General features: G+C 40.1%; 1 protein-coding gene across 5 annotated transcripts in view; it reads left to right on the forward strand.

The window, feature by feature from the left end:
* The window catches only part of PDE7B (phosphodiesterase 7B), a 312,328-nt gene that overhangs the window by 177,921 nt on the left and 112,136 nt on the right, over positions 1 to 22,271 (forward strand). The window contains exon 1 of one of the 5 annotated variants that reach the window (XM_017650202.3): positions 5,455 to 6,873. The exons of the other annotated variants lie outside the window; for them this stretch is intronic. Coding sequence (XP_017505691.2) covers positions 6,636 to 6,873 — 238 coding nt within the window. The 5' untranslated portion in view covers positions 5,455 to 6,635. Of the gene's footprint in view, positions 1 to 5,454; positions 6,874 to 22,271 lie in introns of those variants that run through there. 5 annotated transcript variants of the gene reach the window in all.

The following is a 22,271-nucleotide window of genomic DNA, read 5'->3' on the forward strand; positions in this document are numbered from 1 at the left end:
AAGGCAGAAAGTATCTACTACATGGAGTCGTCTAGCCTTGCTCTTTGGAGGGTGGTCCACCATCAGCAGCCTTGTCCTCCCCAGGGAACCTGATAGAAATGCAGTCTCAGGTGTTCACCCAGACCTTCCCAATCAGACTCTGCATTGTAACAGGATGTGCAGGTGATCTTTATGCACACTAACATTTGAGAAGCATTGCTCTAGAATAGCATCTGAGAGAGACCTTTAACATTGATATTTTATGTAATTCTTAATTACCAAGAGGTATTAAGTGAAAGAAAGAAAAGGGAAAAATAAAGAATACTTTGAAGATGCAGTAGGACTACACTCCCTGCACATGTAGCAGTTGAAAGTCTCATCTTCCAAACTGACTTTGAACTCCATAAACATAAACATACATGAATGCCAAGGGAAAAAAATATGTGCTATTAGAAGGTTTTGTTCTTTAGCATCTTCTCACTTTCTTTTTATGTTGTTTATATTGATAATCTTTCTTTACCTTACTAGTGTTCTAGTTTATTTTGATTATGTTAAAAGGGGGAAAGAAAAACCTCATTCAGGCATATCCCAGCACTTCTTTGAGGATGTCTGGATAATATCCCCTTCAGCCCACTTGAGGTCTTCTCAGTCTGGCCTAATTCTTGAAAGCTCCCAGAATTCATACATTTCACTTGCCAAAAAAAGGTAGAAACATATTTAGACTTTGTTTAGGCCACTTTTTAAATATTATACTTGGTTTTTCACACTGTACTTTTTTAAATTAAGGTATCATTGATATACATCTCATGAAGGTTTCACATGGGCAACATTGTGGTTTCAACATTCACCCGTATTATCAAGTCCCCCCACAACCCTTTGCAGTCACTGTCTATCAGCGTAGTAAGATGCTATGGAGTCACTACTTGTATTCTCTGTCATACTGTACTTTTTTAAAAAACACATCAATTAAACAGATCAGCTAAGAGCAATCAAAATTTTTTAAATGTTTGAGGAATACAGACCCCTAAGCAAAAAAATTTGAGGCCCACAGAAGTGTGTCTAGGGAAATGAGGTCAGTGAGGGGCCTGAAGACATGTCTGACACAAGGCTGTACCCCTCATGGACTTCAAACACACCCATTAGTCATTTCCGTGGAAGGAAACCTATACACCAATAACCAAACCACAGAATAACCTCTGGTAAAATCATGCAGGCTTACAACCTAGACATGATTTGGGGGCTGTTTTCACACCTCCAAAATGTAGTTACAATGAATATTTATCCTACTGAGCCACTTCTTTTAACACATAATTTGTCCTTTATCTACCCGCTCTCATTCACACTTCATTCATTTGCCTACTTAACCCCCTCTGTACCAGCATATCTCTCTCTCTCTCTCCCATTGGGCCACTCTCTAGTCCTCTATCTACCACTGCACTTCGGATTTCCTCTACTCCTGCATCCTCATGGCAAACATGAATTTCCAAAGTGGGACCAACTTCAAGTGTGGGGACATTGACTTTACAGCTTTCTAGTAGATTCCAGAAAAGTATAGTCAAAATCTGACTTTGGGTTAATTGTCAGTTTTGATTTCTCATAGCTTAAAAATAATCATTTTAAAATTTCGGAGCATATCATGGTTTACAAGTAACTCATATTTTAATCTTATTTTATTCTTACAAGAGCTTAGTGTGATGAATAAGGTCATCATTGCCATCATATCCATTTATAGGTAAGTCACAAAGTTTGAAAGAAACTTCAGTGGTGAGTTCCGATCAAAACATAGTTTTATGACCCTGTGATAAGCAATCTTAGAGATCTACTTTGGAGATTTCATTGTTTTGCTATTATTTTCAGAAGCTAACATACCCAAATATGAAATTATGAAAAGTATGTCTACCACCGCTTACAATCTTTCACATCAGAAATAAATCTTAAATCCTAGAAAGGCTTCAGCCAGAGGATGCCGTTGTCACCGCAAAGCAACAGGTGTTCATTATGGAAAGAAGAGCAGGGGTTGGGTGGGGTGAGTGTTTGTTTGCTTGGTTGGTTTTGGTTTGGTTTGGTTTGGGTTGGGTTTTTTACCATGCAATGATGTCTTTTTACGTGTGAGTTTTTACATCAGGGACAAAGAGCAAAGTGAAAAAAATCAAGGAAGCTGCCATTTCATCCACAACCCCCGTGTTGTTGGACTCATTTGCTGTGGGTTAACTGTCAGAGACAGTAAACCTTGGCATTAGTTAGGACATGTGAGAGCCAGGATAGAGGCCTCATGCCAACAAAAACCCTGGTTTCTCTCTTTAAATGTACAAAGAAGAGTAGTAGACAAAGTGGAGACTCAGAACGAAAACCAGAATCTAGGTGGGGGAGGCCAGGCGGGTCTCCAGTGCCTGCAAAAAGACCCAGGGGCCGGCATGAGAGGGCCTCCCCTCTGCTGCTGCTGTGGCTGTTACACATACTTGCAGAGTGAATAAGAGAATGATGGGTTGTCATTTAGACACCTGCTGTGAAATCAGACTATGAATCTGTCAGCTGAGCCCCTTCTACTTCCCCTACCTCATCTTTCCCTCTGTCGTCCCCCGTCGCCCCTCTCCACGTGACAATGGAAATATGTGTTGCCTTGTATGGTTGGTCTGTAGACCAAGTCCTTTTTCCTACTTGCTGGCATTGTGCCTTGAGATTAGTTAAGGCCAAAGTTATTACATTTCTATTTCTACTGAAGGACACTGTAAATTGTTTGAGCTTCTCTACTTAGACTACATTAAACAAAGTTGAACGATCTGTTTTTTCCTTCTTGCTCATTTTGAATTGCATTTGAATTGCATTCGTGAAACCAGAGTGGTCATGTGTGTGTCTCTGTGAGTGTGTGTGTGTGTGGTTACACATCCATATTTGAACTGATGTAGAGGAAAGGCCAGGACAAAATGAATAGACTCCCTCAATAGTTAGAAGTTTCTCTTTAAGACAGAAGTAGGACTGAGGTTATTGTATAAAGTACTTTCAAAATATCTGAGTGAGATGATTTTCACTAAAATGAGGTTTTGTGAGAATTTATGGGAAGACTCAAAATAATAGAAAATTGAAATGAATATATATTTCTAAGATTCCATTTATTAAAAATAGACATTCTTTAGAATGATAAAAATACTTAATATTATTAATATTTTATTTTTAAAATCACAGAGAGCAAGGACTTCTCTGCCTAGTGACTAGAGCACCTATAATCTAAGATTTTCACATAGCCCCCAGAACACTAGAAATTCTTCAGATTAATCCAGGTTCGAAATCTTTATGTCTCTGAAATATTTTTCTTGGCCATGTACTTGAGGATTGTGGATGTCAGTTCTTTCTTTTCAGCTGCAAACACACAGCGAAGTACCAACAGAATCAGGTACCCATTAGAACAAGCTTTTTTGACTGTTCATTCTCATTACATTTCTTTCACACAAGAGAACTACTCTAGTTTCCTCTTGATGGTAGGTTAGGTTGGCTCACAATGCCTGAAAAAAAAAAAAGAGGTTACTTTGAAAGCCTATTTTGAAAATTCCTATCTGTAGCATATTAATTAGGAATATTAAGATTTGTAGGAGTCCTTACAAGTCACAGAGATGAGACCTCTTGGTCCATGACTCCTGTAGGCACAGAACCCCCTCACCAGCCCTTTGTTTCCCACCCCCGGTCATCTAAACTACTGGCTGTGGACGCTATCTTAGGGTGAATGATGCTCCTAAGTTTAGAATCATGGGTTTACAGGCACACTCCTCTAAAGTAGCTACTTGAAAGACAAAAGAGATCACAGCCTATGAGATGCTAGCTCTGAAATGAAAAAGAAAAAAAATGCACCTTTTAGAGAATGTGTATGGTACAGTGATTTTAGTCCAGCAAGTACTAGCGTCTTGTCCATTTGTCCCACTCCTGAGCCTGCAGTTGAGCCAAAAATCTCCTGAGCCAAGCTTTCTCGCAAGATTTCCTGTACTTCCTGTTTCTGTGTGAGCCAGAAATACCATGAGAACGACCTTTCTTGTGGTATTTTTGCACTTCAACCTCGGGATGAAGATGATCCCATATTGGGGAGACTTTTCCCAAATGGAGCAACATTTTCAATTTTCAAACCTTCAGACAAAGTAGGCTCCTCCTTGGGAAAGAAAATTTGAGATATTTGCTTGGCCCTAACTCATCTCCACTAGGAAATATTCATGTTCAGTGATCCAACATTTTGTAACTTCTCTAAGGTATTTTTGTAAGGAAATATGTAACACAATATAAAGAATCCAGTGGAAACTTGTATTTTTTAAAATGTCACTCTTGAAGAAATGTGCAGTGCAGGGTTGTATTCTTAATAGATTAGCTATGTGACATATTATATCATATATTTGTTTTCTTTGTTCTTAACCCCTTTGTTCCAAGGGTCAGGATATCCTGATGCTAAGTACTATTGCAAAATAACTGAGCAAAAATAAAAATAGTCAAACACTTAGGAAACTCTCCAGTTGTTATGTCAAGGAAGTTTGTGACTGAGGGGTGAGTTTAAGACATTATTCAGGAAACATGCTAATAGAGTGCAACAGCCTACATGTGCTTATTAAATAAAATCATCTCAGTTCTAGAGAGCTTTAATGCCCCTAGTCTGATGGAAGGGTTAGATAAGAACTGGAAGGGCTGTGAAAGTGTCAGACTAATACTTAAATCCATTCATCTCTTACAAAGAAAGAAGGGGGAAAGGACCGTCTTTCTCATACGTGGATCACTGATTTTTCTCTAACTGGATTCAATGAATACCTGATTATTTTAAGAAGATCTGTCTGATCAATATTTTAGTATTGATATTCATGAGCAGTAGTGTCTGCAATATCTTTTATTGTTGCTTTACACCCTCAAAAAGTGTTGACCCTTCTTCACCTATTAGGAAAGGGAGTAGGTTTGCCAGTGTATTTTTCCATCCAGAAAAAAGACAAGCCACTGAATTCAATGCAGAAAACTAAACTTTTAACCATGGGTATAGAGGAATAATAATAACAACAACAAAATTACAGTGGCCTCTGCTGGTTTCAACTTTTTAAAAATGAGGTGAAGGCAATGAAAATAACACACACCCTACAATGGTCTTTCTCGTCTCTCTTAAGTCTCCTCTTCTCCCCCCTAAAGAAACATTAAATGATTGTGTGATAAACCAGCCCCGAAAGGAATGTAGAGCAGGAGCAACAGATTGTACATCAGCAAAAGAAAATGCCAAGCAAAATAAAGCACTTTGCAATGCAGAGATGTGAAGAGGAGAGAAAGATGGGATTGTTACAATGGCCTCCAAGAAAACAGCAGCTATCCACGTGAATGTTCAAGTTCAAATTGTTCCTACCAACCCAATTTGCTGGCAAAAATGCCAAATACAATACCACCCCACTTTCATTTATGTCCAGGGCTTTTCATATAAGCCGCAGGGGACGTCCCCTTTTGTTATGTGGGTCAGTACCTGCATCTCTGAGTTTCAGGACCCAGGTCGTGTGGCCCACAATTGTCCTCAGCTGACCTGCTTTCAGGTGGTGGCCCAGGAGTTAGCGGCCCAGATATTAAGACCCCAGTGCTCTGTTACCTGGAAAGTGAATGTTCAACCATCTCTTTACTTTCTTTTCACTGCCATTCATGCTTGCCACACACAAATATCCTTTAAAACTATTAGCACTTTTCTTTGAAATGGGTTTTTAGCAGTCTCAAGGTCTGTGTGCAAACTTGGCAATCCCTCTACATGTTTGCACGAGGATCTTGATGGTTCACTAATTCACTGCTCTGAGTTAGCTTTGGAATGTGATTCAATGTTATTTCCCTTCCAGCTGAAGGGCAGCTGAGGTTACAAAGAGATTTGACTAATAGGTCAAAACCCAGTTAGGTTTGCTGAGAACCGAATGACAGCAAAGGGGGAGGGGAATAGAGGAAGGGAGTGTGTGAACTGTGGGGCTGAGGATCAGTCCGAGGGCCTTGTGACCATCCCATCCCAGTGAGACCGTAGTGGACTAGCAAGACGGCCCCCACCAGCTCTTGTAGAGAGCAGCAGCCGCTCAGCTGCCGTGTTTCCCGTGAGCTCCTTGGGCTTATAGGGCTGGAGCAGGGGAAGCTTCTGGGCTTCCTGCAGCACAGAGGCCTCTCCTTACCTGACACCTTTGGATAGCTGGCCTCTGGAGGACCCCTCTGAGAGGCTGGCAAAGGGGAGCCCTGCTTCTCTGCCTGAAGCCCTGAACAGCTAGACAAGCCCTTGACAAACTTTGACAGGCACCAAAAGAGGATTGAGAACAAATAGATCAGAAGAAGAGGAAAAGCCCATGCTAAAACCTCGATGGCTTTTTTCCCCAGCTGTCGTTCCAGCTGTAGCCTGGGATTAATTAAGTGCTGTGAAGTCAGTGCCTGAGAGAGAAGGGGGAAAAAAATGCATTCTCTCTCTAAGGAAGGAGTACAGTAACAGTTCCCACCAGTGAGAAACCTTGGGAAGGGAATCGCCCTCGTCGCCAGTGTTTGTGCAGGGACTGGAGGGACAGGGCGGCTGCGCCAGGCTGGAGGACGCTTGCCTTTCCGGAGCTGGAGAGGATTTTACGGGGCTTCGCCTTCCCCTGCCTGGGAAGAATTTCCCCTCGGGTGGCGGCAGCAGCCGCGGCAGGGAACAGGGCAGAATGCCTGTGCTGGAGCGCTGTTGCCGCTCGGCGGAGCTAGGCAGGAGGTGGACAGCCCCAGAGGGGGTGCTGCCCTCCTCCGTGGGCAGCCGGCTGGGGTGCCAGCAGGGGCCGCTGCCCTGGAACTTGCCAGAGATGATCAGGATGGTAAAGCTGGTTTGGAAATCCAAAAGTGAGCTGCAAGCGGCTAAACAGAGAGGCATTCTGGAGAATGAAGATGCTCTGCACAGCTTCCCAGGTAAATTGACATAAGGAATGAAAGGTAATAGGGCCAAGTCTGATTACTTTCAGTCCCTTCCTTGGAGAGCCCAAGGCACAAAAATAGAAAAAGGAAGGAAGATAAACTGTGCAGCAGAGGGTTTCAGAGGGCTGTGATTAATGAACGTGTGCTCTTATATAGAAACGCATCTTAAAATTAAGAGTGATGTGGTCAGAGGAGCATTAATAGCCTAGAAATCAAGAAACCTGGGTTCTGGGCTCACCTTGTCACTTGCTTGCCTTGTGCTTGAACAAGCAAAATTTTCTGAGCCTCAATCCCCCAGATAGGGGAGGGGTAGAATTGGATGCTCTTTAATGTCCATCCTGTCTTGCAATTTCTTGTCAACAGGTCAGAGTTATCTCCGAGACAATATTCTTCCTGGGTTGCTTTTTGTAATACTTTATATAAAGTAAAATGTATGTTTCAGTTGTGAACTATAGAACTACAGCATGTATGACAAACCCAGGACTGAGTTTGGCCAGGAAGGTTTTTTATGTCCTGGGAAAGTTGGTAAACTTCCTTGCCTTGGTTTCCCCCTTTGACAAATGACAATAATACAGATCCCCCGCTGATACCAGGGGAAAATCAACTCACTCACAAATGTGGAAATGGTGATTCATGGGGACTTTGTCATGTTATAAGAATGTGCTGTGTTTGGGACAGTGTGGAGAAAGAACTTTGTTGTGTTTCTAGCAGTGGGCACTACAACCACAGCTACCTAGGACCCCTGTGAAGGATCCCAAGGTGCTGTGATCACACCACCAACTTAGGAGACATAACTAACTGCAGGCTGCCCTCTTCCTTCAGGGAATGTGTTAGTAGATATTTTCAAAGTAATGGTTTGCTTTAGAAGAATGAATATGAGCATGTGTTTATGCATTTGAAAGGTTGATCAGCCCCATACAAGGGAATCCTGACATACCACTGGTGCTGAGAGATGGGATTTGACAGAAAAGATATACCCAAAATTACCTCTCTCTTTCTCATGGAACAAGACCAGGAAATCCAAATTCAGACAATTCTGTTTTTAATAATTTATGTAGAAAAAATGTTTAAGTTGCCTAATAATCTAAGCAGAATATTATTCAAAAATAATGCTCTAGGAAAAAAAAGATTCTTAAGAAAGAAAAGTTAGTGGTGTTGGTCTCAGGAAACAATGAGTTCTTAGTAAAGCAAAGGAAGCCAGTGGGACTAAGGATTATGTGGCAACTGGGAGATAGATGCTCAGAGAAATGGGTCTTGGTCAGAAGACATGAGGTGATGTTGAAGCCATCCCATATTTCGTGTGGGTAGTACAAGAAAAATGGGGAAAAAACCCTGGGCAGAAAACTCATCCACAACACTTCAACTGTTACTACTCTTTGTTTATTCCAGTAAGTGAAATGATTAAAATTCATATTTCAAATGACATCTTTTATAAAACTACCTAATTCCACAGATGTTAGCATATCTGTAGGGAGAGGAATAGATTATTTATATTACATGCTAGTGGGTGTCTAACTCCTGAAAAAGCAATACTACAGAGAGAACACAAAACTCCTAAAACTGTTTATCACTTGAAAGGTCAATTTTTCTGGATGTTATACGGTTGAGTTGGTTTAGTTTTAACATGTCCCTGGACCCCTGCCTCACTCTCAATGGGCTACATCTCAGGGAGGCTTCCCCGTGGTCGGCCGCCCCCTCTGTCCTGCCCTGGAGGAGGCAGGCTCTATTTCAGCACCACTCCAAAGGCTGTCAGTTTGCCTCCTCTTCTTCCGGTGCCTCCCCGTCCTCAAGATGAGGGTCTTGTGCTTTCTGGCATGGACACGAAACCTTATCATCCTTATATGCATCATGGGGCCGTATGATGAAGCCCCAGAGACAGGCTGCTTTACTTTCCAGACTGTCTGATATATGCTCCTGTCGTGTTCCCGCTGCTGCATGTCTTCCTCCCATCAGGTGTTCTGTGCCTTTCTCACTACAGGAGCGTGACAGCAAGGGCTTCAGGAACACTTGTAGCAGATTTCCAAAAATCTGGCCTTTTTCCATTTTTAGAAGGAGATGGTTTAAGCTCTCTTCAGGCTGTGTCTGGAGCTTTACAGTAGAAAGCTCCTCAAAAAAACACCTAGACACACAGTGATCTCTTTCTCCTGTCTCTCAAATCTGACCCTGGCCTCAGAACCCTGAAACAATTTATACCTCAACCATCCTAAACTTGCTATTCCCCAAAATACATCTAGTGGTGCCTGCCTCTGAGCCTTGCCTGTTGCTTGGAATATCTCCCTTTAACTTTGCCAACTGAAAATGTTTAATTCAAACTACAAAGTCCAGCTCAAGTATTCCTTCCTTTGTAATGACTTTCCTGATCTCCACCTATCCACAAAATCTTCCTCCACTGTCATTTATTCCCTCCTCTCTACTATTTTACTTGTAAGAACCTAACATATTACATTGATACAACATTCTTGCCATGCTACTAACTAAAAACAGGAAAATTAAGTACTATAACATTCTATGTATATATACTTCAACTGTTTGTGATAACAGATGAATAGGTTTATTTTTTTTTAAGCCATGAATTGCAGAAGTAAGTATGAATAAAACCCACAGTCTAGAGGACTTTAGAAGTGGGTGTCCCTGTTTCCTAATAAGTTGAACTTAACCTTCAAAAGTACAGCTTTTCTTTTCCTTAGTGAACGGCATGATTATTTTCACTCATGCTTCTTAGACAAGATTGGAACTTTGTTTCTTATGAGTGAGATAGAAAAGTGGTCTAAGATCTTGCTAAGGTAATAAATGGAAAGAGCAAAAGAATCAGTGGGAAAATGAGTGCATAAATGTGTATTCATCGGTGATTTTAAGATGAAATTCACTGGCTTGTGAGTGACGGAAGATGGGAACAGAGTAAGTGCTAAGAAGGAGGTTATCTGTGTGAACGTCTTCCTGTCACCTACAGACAGGCCTTCACTGAAGATTAATGGAGACTGTTCAAAGCAATAACCCGGAGGAGGGAATGGGGACAACGTGGGGAAGGGACTCATCATCCTTGCACGTGGTGGGGGATTGGCATTAGCAGTGGCAGAGGCAGCGTCTGCCCTGGAGAGGGGCTCCGGACGTCGTGAGCGTGCCCAGAATGGGAGCGTCAACTCAGTTCATCGACTTGTACCCAGTTATTTAATTCTACTAATGCTCACATCATTTTCCCTTTATGAAGCAAACAAAGGATGGTCTAAATATCCAGTTAACACAAATGAGGCAAACAGTAGACTAGAGACTGAACAGCTTGTCCAGGGTCTCACACTGACACTGGGTCGGAACCCAACCAGGATCTCCATCACCCAACTCTCCTCCCAAAACTGACATGAGCGGGGCACATGCTGGGTAATTCAGATTCAAACCAAGGCCTTGCTTTAATAATTATATGTAGGTGGACAAGCATGGGGACTCATGATACAATTTAAACCTTGCCCAAACCAGAAAAATACTATTACCATGCAAAATAAGTCAAAGGACTGTGCCTCCTTTACATTTCTCTGCTTATTTTATGGGCGTTGTTTGAAATCCAAGCTTAAAGTTCAGGGAAGGTCCAGAGGAAGATTCCCATTTCTTATCTCTAGAAAGTAGGCTTTAAAGCCTGGTGGTGAGAGCATGCCCAGAAGTGGGGAGTGGGGAGAGGGTAGAAGGACTGGAAATAAACAGGCAGTTTCTCAAATGCTGTGAGTGCAAATATTACTCTAATTGTAATTCTAGTCAGCAACCTGTCTAAGACTAGACAGCCCCTAGGAGGACTCGTTTTTAGTTGAATAAATAATTTGATTTCATCCCTCAACCAAATAACTGCAAACTCTGTAGCTATTGAACTTTCATTTTGGTGTCTCTGGTCTCAGTTTTACACTGCATTTTACTTATTTATTAGACTTGTTTTTATTTCAGTAGTCTTTGTTTCCAGAAAAATATTTTTTTAAAAAACAACTCCCTCAAAAAAAATTCATTTTCCCCATAGCCATGGTAACTTGTCGTGTCTTTCAAAGAAAATACAAATATCAGAAATTTGCTTTATACTCAGCCATGAAAATCAAACAACTTCAGAAGAAAAAAAATCTCTAAAAGAATTCTGATTCCGAGTTCTACAATTTAAATTGCCAAAGTATTTTTAAATATCGCAAGAATCAGATGTGACATAAATTAAATATACTGAAGACTGAACACTTCTCTCATTATAATTCAAGGATTATTTATTGAGTACTTAGTGTATACCAGGGACTATGCTAGACACCAGTTACTCAGGGAAGAGAAAATGCTTAATGAGAGAATAACAATTAGGAATTTCTGAATCAGAGCTCACTCTACAATTTCAGTTTAAAAATAAGCATTTGTTAGTCTAAACCTCTATGCCAACTCAAAGCATTAGCTAAAAGCTGGTGAAATTCAAAAACATTCGTAAAAATTCAAACCCAGGTTGAAATTCTCATCAATATTACTGATTACATTCAGAGAAGGACAAATTGCTTTGAACAAAGAATCAATTAGTCTTCACAGTAGTGACATTAATTCATAACATTTTTCTAACACTGCTTCTTCTAGACATTAGTCTGCTCTCAATCTGTAACTGTACTGGATAATAATCATTGACACTTCATCCATCCTTTAAGTGTAAATGCAAAATTGAGTGAAAATTGGGACACATCAACTTATAATGAACTAAACCTGACTTCCTTGTTTTCAGAATGACATGACCCCTGCAGAAACCCAGGTTCAAAACTGCTCTCTCCAATTGTTCAATTCCAAAAGGTTCCAAAAAGATAGGTTAAGAGTACCAGAACATAGTTGTAACGTTGAGATTTAAAAATGTTGAAGTCTTGCCTCTCTATTACTGAACCGTGTGAGCCTGGGTACATCACTTCTCTCTGTGCCTCCGTTTCTTCTACTATGAAAAGGGAGTTAACAGTAGTACTGTCACAAAAAGTGGGGACTAAATGAGACAATACCCAAAAATAAGTGCCTAAAAAGACCTTAAGCCCTACTTACATTCTCAGTAAATGGTAACCATTATCATTTATTGGTATTATCTATTTTCTAGATGATTTCTCTCACACTCACTGCCTTCTTTCTGTTCAGCCACATGGCCCTTAGGCAAACCCCATATTGTTTTGTCTATCATCTTGCAATTGCCCCCAATTCCAGGACCCTGTTTGTCCTTTTCCTCTCTACTCTGTGATTTAGATCAATAAGATTAACAGGAAAATCAAAATAAGTCTTGCCCCTCTTCAGAATCCTTCAGTGATTCATTGTCTTCAGAGAACTCTCCAAATCTTTTTACCCTGCATGCAAAGCTTGCCACACTCTGGAACTAGCTTTTTTTTTTTCCTACTTATTTGTCATATTGTCCACTAAATACTTACAGTCCATCCGGACAGGACAAGCATCCCACAGCTTCCTGCTTGCTTTCTGCTCATTGTCCCCAATGCCTAAAATGACTTCCCACCATGTCCCCAACTTCTGCCATTCCCCATTTGTATGCCATTCCCTGCATGAAGCTTTCCTGAGATTACTGAGTAAGGCTGTGACTTTCTCTTCTGAAGCCTCATGGAACTTTGTGTTCATTTCACAGGCAAGTCATTTTATTACAATTAATGTAATTTTCTTTCTCCCCACCTAGATTTTCAGCTTTTGGGGACTCTGGAGAGCATTCTATCTTCTTTGTGTTCTCCCTAGCATCTTTGACTTGGCAGCCTCTCAATGCACCTTAATAAGTGAAAAAAAAAATTATCAGAAGGAATAAAATAGCTTACCAGTTGCCATTAAAAGCACAAATGAACATTTTTGCTAGGCACAGATTACTCAAGAAATATGAATTCTGGTCCTTCCTTTTAATGGAATCTTTTTTAAACTGATATTCTGCCAAAAGGTCAGGATTAGTCATTATAGCTTTTAGAGTAAAAGAAAAGAATACACAAGAGTAAATTTCAGAACTGTTAAAAAGGTGTAAAGAGTGTGCAAAGCTAATATGAGACAGTTCTCTCTTCATAGAAAGAGATTTAAATCTACTGATAATTATGCAATTTTAGAACTCATGCATAAAATTATGCCTGCTTTTATATACTTTAACAAAATTACTCTGTTCCTGCATTTGGAACATGTTACATCAACCAAAGTTTCAAAAGTGGCTTCTCTTACAGATAACAGTCGGTATATCCCTCAATATAACTTCAAAAATAGAATGTGGGAGGTATGTGTTTACACAGTCCTACAAGTGAGCTTTTGAGAGGACAGAACTGAATGGAGGATGTTATTCCCATGTCCTCTGCTCTTTGCCTGGAAACAATTTCTTCTTTTTTTCTTTTTCTTTCTTTTCCTTCTTTCTTTCTCTCCTCTCTCTCTCTCTCTCTCTCTCTCTCTCTCTCTCTCTCTCTCTCTCTCTCTCTCTTTCCTCTCTCTCTTTCTTTCTTTCTTTTCTTCTTTCTTTCCTTCTATATTTCTTCTTTCTTTCAACAAACCTGGTTTAACTGGACAACAAAGCATTGACTCTTGCATCTAACTAATTTCTAAAGGGAAAACATTAGAAGTGTTATTGTAAAAAGACCAAACTACAAGTTAATTTTTAAACTCAGAGAAGCAACTGAAAGTGTGTGCTCTTTTCTACTATCTGATTTTTTTCACACCTTAATTATCAGACACTTCACAGTACATAGTAAGTACATATCACCATATCAGAAATAGTGAGCAAAGCTCAAAGTACTTGTGATTTAATACAATGCTCTAGCCTAAATGTACACACAGTGCAGACTTTATTCTTTCTTTTTCTACTTATCTCTCTCTACTGTTCCATAAATTTCTCTGTAGAATTAACTTCCATCTCTCAAATGCTAAGAGACCACCCCAAGAAATGCCTTTTGTATCTTTGCACTTGTGTTAAATTGCCTCAAACTACATTATCAGAGACCCTCCCTTCAGAATATTACTTCTTGCCTTAAAAAATCCACATGGCATGATATTTTATAGATTATAAGCCAAGCCCCCAGACCTGAGCATTCTGTGACTTCATCATCTTGCACACAAGTGCTGAGGGGGTACTACAGAAAAGCCCGTAGATCATGTTCCTTATCACTAGCAACAAGAGAAAACTTACACATTGGCCTTGTGGGCAATTGAAAGGCATAGCTGACAAAAACAAAGCAGGTACAGTTGCGTATGGGCTTAAAGGGGAGTCCAAGGGGCCATGTTTGTTGCAGAAAATTAAAATCCCTAGAGAGAAGAACAAATTTCAAGAGAAATTAGGTAGCAGTTGCATTTACCTTGCAGTAGCAAATGAAAAGTGGAAAAGTCTGAAAATTGTAAAATAAAATCAAAGTGCAAGATATAATGTGAATGAATATAAATCTTTGGTCAAGTTATTGAAAAGAAAAATTAAATAACAAAGGGTGATAAGTCATATATAATGCAGTAATTAGAACTTGTCCCATTGAATCCTCAGCTGTTTCTCAGCTTCTGGAATTAAAGCCAAAGCATGAAGATTCTCTTTCTTGCTTCCTTCTCCATCTTTCTTTGAATGGCGTCCATATCTCACTCAAATCTACAGACTGGATGAACACTTCTGAAAACCCAAAGACAGACTCATTTAAAGGGTCTGTGACAAAAAGTCATTCAAAAAAAAGAGATGATTTAGAAAGAAGGCAAAAGGCCAGGTAGACTGCTGACCACAGAGCACCAAGTGGAAGAAAGTAAGGCTGGGTCACTACAGAAAAACTGAATTCAAGTACAAGAAGGGTAACCAAAATACCCACACAAGTGGCGAGGAAGTGGTCACTGTGGAAAACATTTGTAACAGAGATTTTAAACTTCCACACTCAAGTGTGCAATAAAAGATAGGCTGTTTCTCCAACTAATCAAATCTTTCCACCCTAATGGAGGATAAAACAATTTATACTTGCTAATTAACAAGGCAGTGGTCAGTCTCTTGAAGATTAATTCACTTCTTTTGGATACATACTTTCCCTCAGCAAGACGGAATCTGGGTGAATGTGTGTCTTGGGCTCCCACACACTTATCTGAGCGTTTCTACTGTGCGCGATGCGAAGTGCCAGTCCGAGACAGGGAAGCAAAGGCATGTCCACCTGACTGCTGGGTTCTGCCTTTGACTCTTGGGTCCCCACAATTCCCCAGGGTGTCAGGAGTAGATGTCCTTATCCTGTGCCATCTCCTTCCCAGAAGAAGGATGCCTCAAAGTGAATGGGGCAAGAAACAATACCTGCAGGCCTCACTCTCACCATTAATGAGATCTACAAAAAGAATGTAGAGAGTCCCTTTATCTTTCCACAAAGAATATTTCCCAACTTTATGTTGTGCTGTAAACTCACACACAGCCAAACGACAAATAAACAGAAAAAAGCCTCTTAACTCTGAAGATCAAGCAATGACTATTGACGCCCTCTTTCTCTTTTCATTATTGCTGTAGCATCCTTAATTGTCCCCGGTGGATGACTCTGGTGGGGTAGAAAGGGAAGATACACATAAAAGAGTGCAAAAAGAAAAAGCACACAGATCTATTTCAAAATACATTATCTCCTTGCACATTGGTGGGGCTACCACGTGCTGGACCCTATACTTGAATACTGCATACACAATATTGTTTATTCTAGTTACATTCCCGTGCGTATGCTGAACCCAATTTTTCTACCTTATCATCCCTCTTTTTCCTCTTAAATACACACGTACATTTGAGCAACCAGCTCAGGACTCTAACTCTGAAAAGTTCCACTGAATGACTGGGAGGCATGAAACAGGACGTGTACAAGGCACACCTTTCTGGTCAGTTTTCACACTGAAAGCTGAGGTTTTATACTAAATACAAATTGGAATCGTCCTTATAATCATACCGGGCACTGTACTCTGGTCAGTCATGCATCTTCATTGCTTGAATGTGCTAATTGGACATTTCTAAGAATTATCCTTCCCCTGTCTCTGCACTCTGGCCCCTTGTGAGAGGATGGGTGGGAGGCCCTGGGAGGGGTGAGGAAAACACTCCTGCTGGCAGCACTGTAACTGGGATCATATTGCCTCTTCCATGGCAGCTGATACAGAGAAACTGCTGCCTCCCTCCCTGCCCTTCTCGAACTCATTGGAGGTTTAGGTACACCTATCTTCTGCCCGTCTTATCTCCTTTGAATATTAGTTGAATTCCACACAGTATCTTGGATCAGTCCCTAATGCTAGAGTAGAACAAAAGATTTCCTTGTCAATTGGTATGTAGAATCAAGAATTGTGACCACCAGATTTGTAAACTCTGAAGCAAATTATTCTACCTTCTTCAGCCCTGAATGCCCTATTGTTTGATTTGATGATAAATGCACTGTAGAATGTGAACAAACAAGCTGGATTAAAACCAACTTTGTTATGAAGAAAAAATGCTTAAATGTCTCAAACTCTCCAAAAATAATTAGAAACACTGTAGGTAGGAGGTCACAGATTAGAAATTTATGTTTTAATGTTAAATACAAATATTTATACTTACTAAGCAATAAATATCATTTGAATGGGGATGTATTCCCAACTTAGAGAAGAAATTGAAACGTATACTTAGTGGTTATTTATTCAAACTATTAGGAAAGAGAAATACATAATTCAAACTTCTAGGTATCTCTTCCAAAGCAATTCAATTAAATAATTACCTTGTGAGTGTCTACTCAGTGTATAGCACTGTGCTATGTACTTGGGAGGATGGCAGAAGGAAGGAGGTTATGAAGAGACAAATACATAAACAACCTACTGATATCAAAGCAGAATGGCACATGTTTTAAGACACAGTAGAAAGAATACTCTGTGCAAACATCAAGGAAGAACCGGGACTGCTTATTCAAATACATGCATTTACTAATGATCATGTGCAAGAACCTGTCTTGGTTCCTTAGAAAATAAAAATTCAATAACCAAGGAAATAGAGGTTTTAGGAAGGGATAGATGGATGATAAACAGATGATAAACAGATGATTGATAGATAGATAGATAGATAGATAGATAGATAGATAGATAGATAGATAGATATAGACAGATAGACAGATAGATAGATAGATGATAGATAAAGAAAGCTAGGTAGGTAACAAATGCTGTCCTAGAGTTACATACACAAAGTCTATGCCAACACTCAAGGGAGTGATTAATTCTGTCTGCATGAAGGGTGTTAAAGGAGTTTCCAGAGAGGAGGTGATTTCTGAAGTACAATTCAAAGTAAGTTACATTTCTCCAAATGAAGAAGAGATAGAGAATATTACAGGAGGAAGAAACAATAGGAACAAATGTAGGAAATTTTGAGAAATGCCAAGTTGTTGGATATGGAGTCTATCAAGAGCAGGGATAGAGGTAAGACTAGAAAGGAAGGCTGGGGACTGGTGTACTGAGGGCCTCCTCATCTGGCTTTTCAAGAGTATATCCTTCAACAAGGAGAAGGCTTTGAATAGTTTTGGTGGGAAGTGACATGATAAGTTTTACAGTTTAGAAAGATCACTCTAGCAACAGTGGCTGATGGAGAGTTGGACTTGAGGTACCAATGGATTTCCAACCATTGGTTTGATTTCACCAACCATGCTTAGTGGATATTGAGAATTTTTAGATGAAGAATGTCTTCCCTTGAACTTGATAACCAGTTTTCCCAAGTGCTATAGTATTTTATACAGAACCACAAGAAATAATATGCAAACCATTAAGCCAAAGCCCTTTACCACTGGACACCGCTGTCCTAAAAAATATATATTCTTAATGTTCTTCCATCCAGACCTCCCATTCCAGCTATGCTCTTCTTTTCCCCCAAGTCAAGCCCTGAGACAATTTATCATCAGTCTCAGAACAGTCTATCCCTCCTACTTTGCCAAGTCATGTTTCTTTCTTCAAGTTGTTGGGCTTTCTTAAGCAAACAATTCTATGAAGGCTAGTTGCCATTGGATGGATGAGAAATACATAAGAAAAATACAATTTATTCTATAGCTTATAATGTAGTGAGTTTGATAAAACCACATACTTGAACACAAACCAAGTGTGATAGGTACTCCATGAGGACTGGAGATAGAGTGACCCAGAAAGGCTTTGTGTGGTCTGGTCATTATAGCTATGTCTTTAAGATGGTTAAGATCTCAACACATTGTGACAAGGTGACCTTGAATGTGCATAGGTACAAAGATGTAAAAACATAAGATTGAGAAATGGATATTAGTCAAGTTAACCTGTGTGGCATTTGGAGTAAAGAATAGTGGGAAACAAAGAGATATTAATGGAACCAGCTTGCATATGGACAAGAAATCTTAACTTTTGTAGAACCATTGAAAAGTTTTAAGTAGAAAAGTAGAGAAGTCTTTGCATTTCATAATAGAAAGTGCCTTTAAGATCATCTAATTAAACCACTGCGTTTTTTAAGATGACAGAACTTAAGACCCCACAGAGGTTACACAAAATACTTGGAGCTGAATTTGAGGTCCCTTCATGCTCAGCCATGCTGTCTTCCATGGTCAAACCCCAAAAATGCCCCTCTACCTGATAATCCCTATAAATCTAATTTTCTGTTCTCTTCATTCCCAAGAAGTAACATATGTGTGATTGCTTATGAATGTGTGGTGTCCATCTGACACAAACAAGAATTATATGTGTACCTACAAATGCATATGTGTATTTATATACACATATTTTTCTTGTTTTCAAACTTAGATTATAAATTGTTCTGGGCAAGTCCCAGGCCCACTTTTTGTAAATTTCCCCATCTAGAGTGCCTGCAGAGTGCTAAAAGGGTAGTCATTCACCAGAATAGAATATGAGAAGTGAGAATTTAAACAGGATTGTGAGGTTAAAGGAAGTTATACATAAGAGAAATAGAGATGGAAGCTGCTGGTCACTAAGCCATCATAAATGGAATATTGCTGTGATCCTGTCCTATAGTTCTGCCTCTTTCTGCATTGTTGCCTGGAAGTAGAATTTCAGGAAGATGGGCCAGACAGGCCAATGCATGTGGTTGTTGAAAGCTGGAATCTGAAGTACCTTTGCACATAAACCATTGAGGATTAATTTCTCAATCCCTCAGCCTCTCTGCAAATATAGTGCTGAGCTCAAAAGCAAGTTGAAGATTTAGCAACATTTAGGCAAGATTTTATAAAGCTCATCCCAATGTTTTTTTTTTCTTTCCTGCTTCTATTAGATGTTTGTGTCCCCAAAGGATAAGTGTGGCCTTTGGTAGCCACTTTTCCCCCTTCCTCCTCTAGAACTATCTTCCTCCTCACAGAAGCCTTTTTGGCTGCCTGCATTATGCCATTCACACCCTGCCTGCTTATTACCACCCAAATAAGGTAATAGTTAGAAATACAATTGAAGTGGCCTCTTCTTTTTAATCAACAATAGACCTTGTTTCATTGAAAGTAAGATCCCTCTCTGAACCATTACAGAAACTTTTTTTGATGTTTAAAAAGAAATGTCAGTGACTGTAAGGGGAGGTGGGGGCAGACAGAACTTTCTGATGTTGTTCTTAATGATTTTTACTTCATGCTCCCTGTACCTCTGGCTCTAGCTGAGGCAGAAGCCATGAAATGCCATAAAATAACCCTCTCTCGAAGTATATTTGGCCTGACAGGAAACAGGAAATACCAGAAAAGATCACAAGAAAAGCTGTAATCATAAGATTTCTAGCCTAATTCTTTTGACGTCAGCAGTTTAGATAAGTCAGATAAGCAATCACAAGCATCCGTGAGCTCTGGAGTGCCAATCCAAATACCCCAAGTGCATCTTCAACCCTTTTGAACTCACACATTGTTGTTCTGTCCCTGCATCCCCCACCCACCCCGTCTTCCCCCCAAGAAGCATATCCTGAAATTGTGAATTATGGATTTAGTGTCAACATTCAGGTACTCAAAGACATTACACAGAGCTTCTAAATTGGTCCTATAGCCAATTCAGCTTGCTAGGTGCATTATAAACCCCAAATGAAGCTGACTGTTAGTGAGACATAAGGAAACCAGCTCTGGTTTATCTCCAAAGCAGTTTGCTTCCTAAAGTTTAACTTTTCCAATATTGACAACGAAGCTATGGCTGTGAAATGTCCTTGATAATATGCTACAAGATGCATTACTATATGCAAAGTGTGTCACAGTATTCAGTAACTCCAATCATCATTATTATCACCTTTTCTTGGCCACCACCACCTCCACTGCCCACCATAACAAAATGTTTATGAGTTGCTTAGATATAAATGACATGGGGAATATGCTCCCCTCTGCGAAGTTTTTGTAACTTCAGAGCCAGAACCATGGAACTTGACCATTAGATAATGAGCAGAGAGGCCCATGTATGGGCAGCTCAGAGGATGAAGTAGGAGATTAAAAGAAGATTTAGTTTGATATGGCATTACATATAAATTCAAAATAAAAAAAGTTTGAAGATAAAAGCTTATTTGTACAACATCTACCTACTTCCAAAAAGATTTGTAAACTCCTAAGAAGGTTACAATAAAACATAACTACACAAAGATATAAAGCCATTCTATCAGGATGAAAGACAAAAACCACATAGTTCCTAAAAGAGGAGGGAGGAGAACAATTGTGCAAAGAAATTGAGCAAAACTGAGATGGGACCGTCTTAGCAGGCCAGGCAAAGGGGAAACAAATTGATTACATAATTATTACCTCCAGGAAGATGCACTGAGAAGAAAAACGTTTTTGCTGGCTTTGGGGATGTGCAGCCAGTTTTGATTAGGGCTCCCTGCACGGTAATAGAGGGCGTGCTTCCAAGGAGTGCAAGCAGATAAGCAGAGGTGTGCCACCTGGGGAGTTTTACCGACTCTCTCAGTGAAAGATGGTTCCACAGAGATGGCACAACAGGAAGCCAAAAGTGAGGCCACCCCAACATGTAGCTTGGGTGGTCTGACATAACAAGGGGTCTGATGTGATAAGGGGTCAAGAACACGTACAGAACCACAGGGAGTGAGAATGGAGGGGTGCAGCCTTGTGAGGGATGTGCAAGCCTCAGCTCTTGTGAATGTGTGGAGTTCTGGGATGGGCCATTGGAAGGTCACGCTCACATGGTTCCACTAATCTCATAATGGGCACACTGCCACTGTGATCTCTAAATGGGAAAAGAAGAAGTAAGAGGCAAATGTCTCTTCTTAGATGGAAGACATATTTTTATATTTGCCTCTGGTTGTGCCAGACACTTGGATCTAATTAAATATACCTTGGTGAGATATCCTGATGAACTCATAAGGGAGTCTTGTGTCTTCATCTCACGTTTTACCTGATATTCTTCACTGTGAATACCACAACTGAACCCTTTACTTCCTTGGTGTTCTCTCAGTGCATAAACCCATGTAGGGACTCAAAAAATACCTGTTGTATTAAAGTTCAGAATACCTAAGAGTTGAACATATTTTTCATTTTATTTGAACCCATTTCCCACACTTTGCCCAACATTCTGCTTGGTGAAAACCCTTTCAGTATTTCCCAAGGATTCAGAAAACTGGGAAGAATGTATGTATTTAGATTAAAAAACAAATATTATATTCAAGGCAGTACCATATGTCTGAAAACAGGTGGGTTTATTCTTATTCAGTACAAAGATGAATTTTGAGTGTATTGAGAGGTGCAGTCCAGACAGCTTTTCTGAGACCGCTTCCAAATAAACTTACCAAGGAGGGTTACCAGTGTGTGTGTGTTGAGGGAGTTGGGGGCTAAAGGGAGCAGATTAGCATCAGAGAGAAAGCAGGCTCTTGCTTTGTCTAAGTATAATATACTGGGCAATGATCTTGCAAAATAAGCAAGGGAAAAAATGGGAGACTAAAAGAGGAGGCATAAGTGGGCAGGGTAACACATACTTTCTAAAAAGAACAATGGAGTTTAGGAAGGAAAATGGAATCCCAAGCTAGATAGTGTCAAAAGTGGCACAGGTAGAAGGAGAGGGGTCTGGACGCAGGAAGATTTGTTGCTAGAGGAGAGACTTCTCACTTAGAGCTGAACTGCTCTTCCCAACAGCTCACCAAGGTCAAGGTGAGCCCTTAAGTACCAACAGTTGCTCTACGTTTCTATCTCCAGCATTCGCCACACTAACCAAGTTGAATAACTTCACCCTTTAGGTGGAAACCAAGCTTGAATTAAGAACCAACCGAGATACATGCAAATACGGGCGTTTTTTTTACTCAATACTGTCAGTTTCCTTTGAACCAGGTTAATGTGCTTTAAAGGCTTTTAGGGCCCCCTTAGAGGTCATTGAGTTCTTTCTTTTGGTCATTGTTTGCTGTTGCCCTGCTAAGCTGCAAAGCTAAAGGATGTAAAGACCTGTGCTTCTCAGGAAGCCTTCCTTCAACTCTCAACTCCTTTGGGAAAAGAATCCATTTTTAGAGGGTTTGTGGCTCTGGTTTATGTTGTATTTTTTTAATC

This window comes from Manis javanica, chromosome 13 (genome assembly GCF_040802235.1).
Source record: "Manis javanica isolate MJ-LG chromosome 13, MJ_LKY, whole genome shotgun sequence".
Lineage (NCBI taxonomy): Eukaryota > Metazoa > Chordata > Mammalia > Pholidota > Manidae > Manis > Manis javanica.